The 12617-nt window shown below is 41.1% G+C and overlaps 1 protein-coding gene across 2 annotated transcripts in view; it reads left to right on the forward strand.

The window, feature by feature from the left end:
- Positions 1–12617, forward strand: part of FNDC3B (fibronectin type III domain containing 3B) — a 420792-nt gene that overhangs the window by 97787 nt on the left and 310388 nt on the right. For both annotated transcript variants that reach the window (XM_040428242.1, XM_040428241.1), the window contains exon 3: positions 2852–2927. In XM_040428242.1, coding sequence (XP_040284176.1) covers positions 2852–2927 — 76 coding nt within the window. The remainder of the gene's footprint in view (positions 1–2851; positions 2928–12617) is intronic.

A 12617-nucleotide genomic window follows, 5' to 3' on the forward strand; every position in this document is an offset into this window, starting at 1 on the left:
TGCTGCACTGAGCCTGCTCCATACGCGAAAGGTACCGCCTTATAATACAGCAAGCAACCCCAACGCAATGACGGGGAATGGCTATCACGTCGAAACTGGTCAGTTAACTCCTCAGATGCTGCATTCAACAGCGATTGCGGCATCTGTGAGGTAAGACAGAGGGATGCGGCTCCCTCTGCCTTCCAGTTGGAGCCCCTGCAGTGAAATTGCAGGGCTCTGATCATTTACTACTAAAGCTTTCCAGGCCTGCCATGGTAAGCTGCCTGCTAAGCTATGCTCGAGACACAGCTAAGCAAGTAGAGCGGCAAAATCCCATTCACCATGGTAGATCTCTATTAGGGAGAATGGAACAAAGGATCTAATTTTATCATCACATGATATGCTATTCGTTTCCATGATTATGACCACCCTGCAATCTGGCAGTGGTGGTTGTGCTTACAAGCGCAAGCCTATGTTCATGTCCACAATCCCAGCCACCAGAGATGCTGGCGCTTTTTCCTATAGTGCGCAAGCACGGCCACTGCTGCTGGATTGCAGGGTGGTCACAACCATGGGAACAAGCGGTGTATAATGTGATGGGAAAATGAATTAAGCTAGCAAAGGGCACAATATGGATAATAGCAATGCATTGGTAATTAGCTCGTCCTATCTTTTGCTGTATTTTGTGGATCCTGGACCCATTCAAGTCAGTGGGTCCGTACTGCAATACGGGATCCACACGGCCGGTGCCCATGTCTTGCGGTCCGCAATACAGGCACCACGGCCATATGGTCGTTTGAATTAGCCCTTACTTGCATTTTATGTATTTAAATCTCTGCTCTTTCTACACTTAGGAGTCCAGTGGGTTGTCCTAATCAGTAACTGACAACTCTCGTGGTACGCATGTTCACACAGTGAAGGATTTCAGTAAGACTGCCCACTGGACTCCATATTTCAGTTTGCTCCCCCTGCTTTATAGCCCGATGCTGGTAGACTGAGCTGCATTTCCATGTTGATGGACCTCCTGTAATGTTTTGGTCTTAGGACATCATTAAGGTGGAAGCAATCTAATCAGTTTGAATGTGCACTCACTGAATCACTGCACAGCACGCAGGCTTCTTAGTTCTGTAAGAACGAGCACTCAAGATCACCTCTGACTTTAACCATTTGCAAATCCTACATTTATTTTGAAGTTGCCATATTTTTCTCCGAGGCATTTTAAATAGGATATTGAATATGACAGCTGTCAGTCCAGAACTTTCATGCTCTTAGATCCTAGTCACACAACTGCAATGCACAGCAGTGCCTGATCTGTTTCATGACCGGTACCAGTGGGGTCCGATGGGTTCTTTCATGGTCTCTGTCATTTTGATGGGAAGGACATCACAGCATGTAGCGATGTTCTTAGTGTCAAATGTGACACAATCTCTGATGTCGGATCCAAATGGAGATGCAGACACAAGTGTTTACGAAGCCCAAAATAAATGTGTATTTCCAGTTCTTCATATATGTACAGCGTTAAAGAGGACCTTTCATCTGTTTTACTTATAGAAGCTAAATACCTGTACTTGCAGGACCCCTTTAAGCTCATGATAGAGTCGAGGGGATTGAGTGTAGAAAAACCTATATTGGCCAAGATTTATCATACCTTCACTCCAGAAATCTGGCATCAAAAAGTTGCAAAAATAGGGCTTTTGCGACTTTTTGCACTCACTTGCACAAAATTTAAGCAAGTGCGCAAAATTTTGCCGCATTTTAACACTTGTTTGTGCAAAATTTGCAACTTTTTGCATTTCTACACCACTCCCTCCAATTTTGTAATTGGTGGAAAAGTGGTTGTGGTGAGCTATGTTAATGAGTTTCACTCCAGATTTATCATTGAGACTTTTTTTTTTTTTTAAAGTCGCAATCTCACTCCAGGAGGAGGGTGGAGTAGGAAAACTGGAGTCGCTTCTCTAGACAAAAGTGTTAGGTCTAAGGATAATTTATCACACAACATGAGACATTTGATAAATGTATATTGGATAATTAAAGTTCTCCAATGAAGACTCAAGCAAAACGGACTTCAAATTTTCCCATCATGATAAATTATCCCCATTGAACAGAATCTGTGACTGAGGTCCTTAATGGAGTCTCCAACGCAGATGTGAAAATGGCCTTAAAGAGGACCTGTCACCTCCCCTGACATGACTGTTTTAGTAACTACCGGCATTCCCCATGTCATAACAATCCTGGAGCTTTTATTCTTATGACTTCTGTGTTATGCCGATTGTTTATTACTCCTAGAAGTTATGAATGAATTACCAGTAATAGCAGTTTGCACTGAAGGTCCAGCGGGGTGTTACCAATTTGGGGTGTGTCTGACTTTGGCAGCACTGATTGGATAATGTGAGACTGTGCTTGGACACACGTAGCACCCTTCTGGATCTTCATTGCAATAATTGTTAATAATTCATTTGTAAATTGTATAAAGAGTAATGAAGGAATGGCACAGCCCAGAGTTATACGAATAGATGTTCCAGAATAGTTATTACATTGGAAAGGCAAGTAGTTATTAGGCACCATTTTCCTGCTGACAGGTTCCCATTTATAAATCCAGCTGACTTCCATGCTCACTCAGTGAAATTCATTTGAAGTACAACTTGTGCATTTATTTCTTTTCCCAAAGTACATTATCTTCCATACAGCAGAGATTACATGATGTTCTGTATGTGCTCTAGGTTAAATGGCATATTAATACTAGACCAGAATAGTTTGTGCATTTTATTTTCAGTGTGGACAACTACTTTAAATAATGGACGCTAGTCCTAACCTGCTGCAGTAGACACCAGATGTTGCATTGTTCTGAAGGACTTTTATCTTATTTTGACAGGTCATTCTAGTTCAGGTTAACCCAGGAGAAACCTTTACAATCCGCGCAGAGGACGGAACACTGCAGTGCATTCAAGGTAAGGAAGACTGACGCCTGTGTTACTGCAAAGCTTTTCTCACACTGGTCCATTTAATGTGCCAGACTGAAGCCTCTGAATCCTTCACTGTCGTTCCTGGTGCCTGGAAGCACTGCCTTTCAGAGGCGAAAATTATACTTGGTGTATGTTTCCCCCATTTAAGGGGAAACCGTAATGGGTTTATTCAGATGGAAAAAATCTGTAGTACAGTGTCGTGATGCATTCCGGTAAAACAGGGTTACAAAGCCGTTCGCCGTGCCCGCAACTAAATCCAGTAAGAACTTAAAACGTGGCGTATACTGTATGATTGCAACGGTTTAGTATACAATTTGCTAATACATGTAAAATAGTTATTAAAATGAAGTCTTCAGCATCCTCTTTTATCAGCCTATTACACCTACTTAAAATGAACGTGCCCCTTGGAAAAACCTGTTTAGTCTATGGCCTGATGTTATAGAGCAGGATTAGCTAATGAGATTTATACTGTATGTAATGATATGGGAAACTATTCAGTATAATTTACAATTTAGTGGTGGAAATCCCTCCTCTGGGAGTCCAGTGGGCAGTCTTACTCTGTGACCATCACTGAATAGGACCGCTCACTGGACTCAGCCTAGATGAATGAATCAGTAAATAAGATGCAATAAATAAATGATAAATAAATGTATGAATAAATAAATAATAAATTAATAAAATGCAAGTTGTATAGCATCTTTTCCCTCAGAACTATATATCAGTCTCCCCAGTTTATTCTGTCCTGTACCATGCTGCCTGCAGATCAGACAGCATGTTCAACGGGACAGCATCCCTTTAGGGCCTCATGCATATGACCGTATTTTTCAAGTTTTTTTTGTGGATAGCACACTGACCTATTCATTTCTATGAAGCCATGCATAGATCCGTATATTTTGAGGATTTGTGTGGCCGTCCTGTCTTATTCTTGTCCTATTCTTGTTAATGGGAATGAGAAAAATGCAGAGTGCCCATGGAAGGTATTTTGCTGATCTCTTTTTTGGGGATAGGAATATGGACACGCCATGTGTATGAGGCCTAAATAGTCAGACAGTGTGTTTGTACATATGCTTTGCCATTTTTAGGATTGGAAGTTACGCACTAGTGCCGTTTTTTATCTTGAATTATATGTCGTCCAAGTTTTGCAATAGTAGATAGTAAAATCATTCTTTGGATGATAAGCGTGAGCATACCATACCCGCAAATCAAGCATACTTTAAGGCTTTATTCACAGCGTGAACAGGCTTTATTGCACATGTGTTGGATGGATTCCATAAAATTTGACAGCAAGGACAGCCTGACGTGAAAACGACAGAAATAAAGACTGAAGCATGACAGACCCCATTATAAGTCAGTGACAGCAAAGAATTGTTGCTTCTATGGCTATTATTAATACTGTAGGTGAACAGTATTTTGGGAGTATAAGACGCGCCTAGGATTTAGAGGTGGAAAATAAGAAAACAAAATATATTTTTTTATCAGACGTCACATCAGAGCCCCAGTTCTCATCAGACCCCCAATCTTCATCAGACTTCAAAGCAGATCCTCATCAGACCCCCAAGCTCAATCATCCTCAGATCAGACTCTCCCAACCTCCATCAGCCTCAGATCAGAACCCCCATCACACCTCAAATCATACATTAAGAAATAATAATAATATCTTACCTTGCTTGCTCCGGACAGCCTGCCACTCTGTAGATTCAGGACTCACCGCTCACTGGTCTTCTTCTGGCCTGCACTGCACTGTGATCTGACATTGCACAGCGTCAGGTCATAGTGAGGGCCTACGTGCACTATGTTCTGATGCTGTACTCAGTCAGGACACAGTGCAGAGTGGGGCCTGGAAAAAGACCAGGGAGTGGTAAGTACAGCCAGCACAGCACATCCTTTACCTCTCCACCAGCCTCCTGCATGCTAATGACCACCTCCATAATGAAAACCGTCATTAGCATTTGGACTATAAGATGCTCCGCTATTTTTCATTTTGGGGGGAACAAAAGTATGTTTTATAGTCCGAAAAGTACGGTAGTTATAGGAATTAAATACTTGTACCATAAAGTCATCCTGTGTAATATGGGTAGATCCCTTCATGACTGCAGAAGAAATTCTTAAAATTATTCTGGCTCCTGAGCTTTGCAAAGATTTATTTCACTATTCAGTGTACAGATAGAAGTATCTCTTGATCACATGAATTTTCTTATGGCAGACTGGTGGTAACAAGGAGCCAGCCCCAGAAGAACCATTTCATTCCCAGCTTCATTTCACACACATTCCTTGTGTTTTTCTCAGGCTTTTTCTCAATAAAAGATACATTAAGATAATTCTTGGACCATAGTACATAACAAATTCTGTCCTTGAAACAATGTCTCCCTCAAGTCGATACAAGAGAACGATATGATTCAGCCGAGCAGCTAAGATACCAATGTGACTTTTCCTCTGAGAAAGTAACTTGGATTATTACGTTTATTAATTTTGTAATACTGCAGAGAGTTTTTGCTATTTTTATTTCTTGGAAACCATTTATTCAGCTGTTATCTTCACTTGTTCGATCCAAATGCACATGCCAAGCAGTTGTTTGATCACTATTCTTTTTGTACTGGCATAGCAGTCCATGTTAACAGAGGTAATTTGCTGCATTCTGTGGTCTTATCATACAAATACTAGATTGTGATAATTTGGTATTAGCTATGAGAATATTACATCTATGATTATTTTTCATCAGATTCATGCAGCTTGCTTAGAAATGCTACATTGTTGTGTTATTTGTGGATTAAAATGATGAAAACCTCCTTTTTGTATGCCTTATTATCTATAGTTAAAGGCCATCGAGACCTGGGCAATTTGTTTATGATTGCATTTTTTTTTTGTTGGTCTTAAAAATTTTCAGCAGTTTTTGTGATACATGTGGTTAAAAATCAGTTTATTTGCAGACAGCATACATGGAACATTATGTCTGATCTCCTGACCTCATAAACACTCTTAGCAAACTGATAAGAATATGGCTAAGGGTACTTTCACACTAGCGTTATTCTTTTCCGATATTGAAATCCGGTAAAGGGTCTCAATACCGGAAAAAAAAGCTTCCGTTTTATCCCAATGCATTCTGAATGGAAAGCAATCCGTTCAGTATGCATCAGGTCTACCGTTCCGTCCCTTGTACGGTATTTGACCAAAATTCCGCACTTGCCGGATCTGGCATTAATTTCCATTGAAATGTATTAATGCTGGACCCGGTATCAAGTGTTCCGGAAATTGCCGTATTGCCAGATCAAGTTTTCCGGTCTGCGCATGCGCAGTTCTTTCTAGCTTTGAAAAAATTCAATACCCGATCCGTTATTCCGGATGATACCGGAAAGGCGGATCCAGTATTTCAATGAATAAGTCTAACGGATCCGTTTCCGGAAAAAAAAAAATATCCGTTTGCATACGGATATCCTGCCGGATTCTAACAACGTTAGTGTGAAAATACCCTTAAATGAGTGTTTATGAGGTCAGGAGTTCGCAGAAATTTTTTAATAAAGACCAATTGAAAACATTTATTTTTGCCCAACATGAGTAAAATGAATTAATAAAACCAAAGGTGTCCATAACCTTTAAGGGAATTTTTTTTTTTTTTATCTTTGCATTCTACTTATTTTGGGCTAAAATAATTTTTAAATTGGTCTTTATTAAAAATTTTCAACAGTTTTTCCTCTACAGCTTTCACTTTAAGAAGATCTGCAGACTGTTCCTTCCCCCTTCTCAGTGAATCCATCATCTGCTCTGACGGCTTGATCTGCAGGCTGTATCTGTACTTTTCTAACAGCTCATAAACGCTCATTATAGCTAAAGTCTTACTAGTTTACTAATAATTTAGCTATAATGAGTATTTATGATCTGTCAGGAGTTCAAAGATAAGGGCTACAGACTGAGCCTTAGAGCTGCTCTCTGACAGATTTAGGCTTGGTTCACATTTGTGTTGTGAACTCCGGCACTCCGATCCAGTCACTCTATCATGCATATATGCCGACTTTCAGCTGGACAAAAAATACTACACACAGCATTTTTTGTCCACGCGAAAGCCGGAATATATTCCGGAAAGTGGCTAGATCCCTGCTGCATCCCATTATAGTGAATTGGGAACCAGCAGTGCCTGGTGGTATCTGGCTACGCCGGTTACAGTGAACTTCGACACTCTGTTCCTTTGCTGGAACAGACTGACGTAATTTACAGCACAGGTATGATTGTGGCCTTACTGAGAAATGGGAAGCAATAGTGTGCAGACGCGCTGAAAGGAAAAACTGTTGAAGATTTTTTTTTAAAGACCAATCGAAAAATTATTTTTTACTCAAATTAGTAAAATTTTGTAAAATAAATATGCCCCAAAGGTGTCTACAGCCTTTAAGCTGTAGTGAAAGCGCTTGGAAAACCAATGTGAACAAACAATGAGTATAACATTTGATTATTCAGTTGCATACAACTAATATAAGGCACCCCAAGCAGTGAGTCCAAAACACAAAGCTAAAGGAGTTCTCTAGACCTCTGGGTAGTCTTATGTAGGAGATGTTTGAATGGTGAGCTCTGATAATCTACATCATGGTCTTAAATTCAGCATAATAAAAAATAACACTGGAACTGGATCCCCTTGTATTGAAAATCGTACATACCGTAGTTGACTAGGCTTTTTAAAACCGTTAAAAGGGTATACAGACATATATAGGCCAACCATATACCAAAAAGGACACCTTTTTACCATACTTTGGAATAATAAATGTCTATGATTACACGTATTGCCCTTGTTTGACTGACAGCTATTCCCTCAGACAACCCCATACACATATACGATTGATTTGACTCTGTACGCATATATTTTTCGGAGAGGGGAGTAAGCTGCCGCCAGATGCTGCCCCTGTGAGGACAAAGGATCATGTACGTATGTTGAAACACAACACGACCCATTCATGTTTACCCCGACATTATCTGTCAGTGTAGAGTCGGCACCCCCCCCCCAGTGATTCAGTCAAAATTGGCAGGTTTGTCCGACTTTGCTCTTATGTGTCCATGTCCATGTTTATTGATACCAAGAATTCTAATATTTTACACTGATAGACATGTTCTCAGATATTATTACCTGAGAACTGCAATTTGATGCCATACTGAACAAGCCTTAAATAATGATATTATTATATGAAATATGATCCAGTGATATAGTTATAAGATGTGCATTTCTGGTGGCCACACATCCCAAGATCAGAAAATTACTTATTGTTTAAATCATGATTTTTATGTTGAATATATTTTTTAGAATTGTTCAGTGTTTTTTTTTTTTTTTCATTTGTCATGTCACTATGTGTCAAAACTTTTTTTCCCCCCCCCCCCCCTCCCTGTAGAGGTTACAGAGCATGTCCAGAACACTCTCCCATAGAAGCCCCCCGACTATTGTGTCTGGGCCCATGTGGCTGCTGTAAAGCATATCTCTAAATGCTGTTGACAACAGCTCCAGCAAGATGGCAGTCCTTGTAATCTTTCACAGAAAATAAAATGTACAATCAGAAAATAAAAACAGATTAGAAAAGAGGTCAATGCTGGACAAATTACTACTGATATAACCACACAACTGAGCTTAGTTAGACGTGAATGGTGCAGTATGACATCATATATGGTAGCAAGTGATGTCATTGGCAGCTGTTGAATATTTATGTCCCTGATGGGATCCGTAAGTGACAACCTCTTTGAAATCTCACACATACAGAAACATTATCTGTATAGTCTGTATTGTAAGCCACTGGAAAACATTTACTATGACTGCAGTCCATCTCCTGTTTGGAGGATTCTTTACGGTAAGAGCAGTAAGACTATGGAACTCTCTGCCTGAGGAGGTGGTGATGGTGAGTACAATAAAGGAATTCAAGAGGGGCCTGGATGTATTTCTGGAGTGTAATAATATTACAGGCTATAGCTACTAGAGATGGAGTCAGGAAGGATTTTTTCCCCCTAAAGTGAGGAACATTGGCTTCTACCTCATAGTTTTTTTTTTTTTTGCCTTCCTCTGGATCAACTTGCAGGATAACAGGCTGAACTGGATGGACAGATGCTATGTTACTATGTTACCTGGCCAATGGCAGTATTTATGGAAATTGTTTCTAATGTGGGTTTCATCATCTGACATAAGTGTATCCACATTGTCTATTAGATGCTTATGCAGCTCATTTTCTCTGGGAAGGGGGATGGGAAGGTCATTACTATTTTCTGACAGGAAGCTTCCTTCTGCCTAGAAAAAGAACAAATCTTATTCAAGCGATATGTTTAGGTTTTGCTTCCAATCTGTCAGACACAAAAGAAAAACATCACATAATTGTACGTGAATGTGGGAGGTTGAAGAATAGTTTCCATTAAATGAACACTGGTTGGTGTTCTTATGTTCTTCTGGAGTGTGTTGGACTGTTTCCTGCATTTATATATAATTAATCTGATGAGATGTTCTTGCAGTCTCTTATATAGATTTTGCCAGTCCAGATCTTTTGGACAGAATTTTGCACAAGCTCTTCTGTGAGGCCCCCAGCCAGTAGATGTGACACAACACACTTGACCACCTTCAATCTGCCCAAACTTCAAGAGCCCCTTGCCATCTATACCTACAGATATCTCCTTGTCTCGTCATTCGGAGGTCATCCATTACACACATTGCTTGAGTCAAGTACTGGAACGTTTCAAGTCAGATACATTATGTCTTTTTGTTCTGCGTACTCTCAATCAGAATAGTTTGAACCTTCACAGGAAGTCAAAAAGTTCAAAATAGCAGGACAATATTCATTCCAGATGCGACCGAATAAGAGGGGAAATATTTTTTTATGTGTTTTTATGAATGAGGAAAGTTACACTGCATATGTTTCCAATGCAGTTCTTTGCCTTTTTGCAAAATGTATTAGGTGTCCTATTATTTTTTAGAGACAGCACTTTTACTAGAGATATTACTATTGTTTTCCACATTATGTTTTGATAAGTGATGGCTTAATAAAATAAACCTGAAGTCCTTAATGTAATTCTTCAAGGATTTTACATGATGCCATCGTAACATAAATAAAGGGAGTCTATCAACTATTAGCGAATGTCCTGCTTACGTCACTCTCTGCTACTGAAATCCCACACTACCACACTTTACTGGCGTGCCCGGGTATGCGCAGTCCCATCCCCCACTTTGGGCAGCTTCATCACTGATCATGACTGCGCATGCCCGGGCCTGGTGGTAGTCCTCCCCACATCACAGCTGCAGACAACACTGAGAAAAGTCCCATTTGTGAACTGTCTATGTGAACCGTAATGTGATTCTAGCAGTTTATTGTGAGTAAAATAGCTGACAGACTCCTGTAACTACACCCTGTGGGATAGCCTGGCATTCATCATATGGACTTTGTTTGGATATGGAATGTGAGGGACTTTATAGGAATGAGCAAATTTCTAAAAATTCTATTCTAGTCGAAATAAATTCCACCCAAGCTGAAAGTGCGCTGATTGCCTCGAAAAGTCTCTTTCTTAACTGTGTCTAAATGAAGCTGGTCAAAGAGCTGTGTGTGATGCTTATATATTTGCAGACAATGCTGCTGTACTACAGCCCTTCCAGTACCATTCACACAGTGATCCCATCTTAAAGGGGTTCTAGAGTTTTTTTTTAAACCGATGATCTAGCCTCTGGATAGATCAGCAGCATCTGATCGGCGGGGTCCGACACCTGGGACCCCTGTCGATCAGCTGTTTGAGAAGGCGCTGGCACTGGCAGTAGCGCCGTGGCCTTCTTGCTGTTTACCGCAGGCCCAATGATGTCACAAATAGTGTCAATGGCCTGGGCGGGGCTAAGCTCTGTTCACTTGAATGGAACTTAGACGCGCCCAGGCCAGTGATACTAGTCGTGACATCATTGGGTCTGCAGTAAACAATGAGAAGGCCGCGGCGCTACTGCCAGCAGCTCTGCCTTCTCAAACGGCTGATCGGCGGGGGTCCTGGGTGTCGGACTCCCGCCGATCAGATCCTGATGATCTATCCAGAGGATAGATCATCGGTTTAAAAAAATTGTAGAACCCCTTTAACAATGGTGTAAAAATCAGATACAACTCAAGCTGTTACTGGCACAGAGGATAAATAAGGGTGTAGTTGGGGAGGGGGGGGGGGGGGGAAAAATCTAGTAAGGTAACAGAGAGGCTGTGTTCTCCCTCAATCAGATATTAGAAGCAGGAGACATCCGTTTGCTTTCAGGTCCGTACTGCTGTGCCGCAAAATATAAGACATATCCTGTTCTTTATAGCGGACCTATGTAGCAGGCATCCTTCCTAGCGTCACCCGCGATGCTAGGGAGGCTCGTCCCTTTCTGCCATTGGCTCCCCCCCTGACACCGGATGTTTTCAGGGAGAAGCAGCAGCGGCAGTATGGGGACCAGGAGTAGTGCGGGGAGCAGGGTAAGTATATTACCTGTGAGGGTCCCGTCACATGGGGGGAGGGGAGGCTGTTTGTGAAATTAGATAACCCCTTTAAGTTGTTTTTTTTTTTTTATAGAGGAGGTCAATGTCAGACATATATGTGCTTGATCCAGGGAACCTAGGAGGTCATTTACAAACAGATATATACGCCGGTGCCTCTACATAAATTTGTGCATCCACTGCCAGCTAAAGGGGTATTAAGACCAGCGTCTAAAACGCCTTAATAAATGACTCCCTTAATGCTTAAACTTAAACCTTTTGGCATGAGACATGGTAGTGGGCTTAAGCTGGAAAACACTAGATCTAACCCTAGGTTTAGTTATTATAATGCTATGGCCCGAAGCATATCATATGACTTGTCTCCTTTTTTTCTCTTTATTTATACAGTATGTGGATGAAAATTTTACAACACTTTTACTGGCTGTAAGTAATTTTACTGAGATTTGGCAGCTATTATGTTGAGTTCAGCAACAACCAGCGCAGTGTGAAACTTTGAAGGGAAAAATGAAACCTTTAAAGCAGGAAAACATTTATTTATTAAAAGCAAATGACATTTCTTTTAGTCTCCAGATGTGCAGATTCTCATCGTCTTAGTATCTTTACATATTTTTTGTACTATGTTTAAGAGTAAGGGTAAAACTACCGATACTTAAAGTTTTTTTTTTTAGATTTTGATACTGATGTCATCAGTATCTGATCGGTTGGGATCCAACACCAGGGACCCCCGCCGTTCAGCTTTTTGAGAAGGCAGCAACGCTCCTCCTCTCTCAGCTTAACAACACAGCAGCATACACTGTATAGCGGTAGTGCGCTCAGCCTCATTGAAGTGAATGGGGCTGAGCGCAATACCAAGCACAGATGCTATACAGTCTTGTGCTTGGTAAGCATGGAAAAGGCTAGTCTTGGGTATCGGACTCCCATCGATCAGATATTGATGACCTATAGGTGTCGGACCCCCGTCGATCAGATGCTGATGATCTCATGAGCTTTGTATTAAAAGGATTCTCCAGGATTACCATTTTTTAAATACCACCCCCTCCCCATCAGACCTGTGAAAGAAGCATGCTTACTTGCCCCTGACCATTCGGTTTCGGCTCTGACTGTCCCCAGCTGTCTTCTCTGTGCTTCAGTAACTACATTCACCCCAAGCAGCACATCACTGGTGAGGCCAGTCATTGGCCATAGCAGCGGATGTGAACCCTGTCAGTGCTGGAAGTTTACATGCGGG

This window comes from Bufo bufo, chromosome 4, assembly GCF_905171765.1.
Source record: "Bufo bufo chromosome 4, aBufBuf1.1, whole genome shotgun sequence".
NCBI lineage: Eukaryota > Metazoa > Chordata > Amphibia > Anura > Bufonidae > Bufo > Bufo bufo.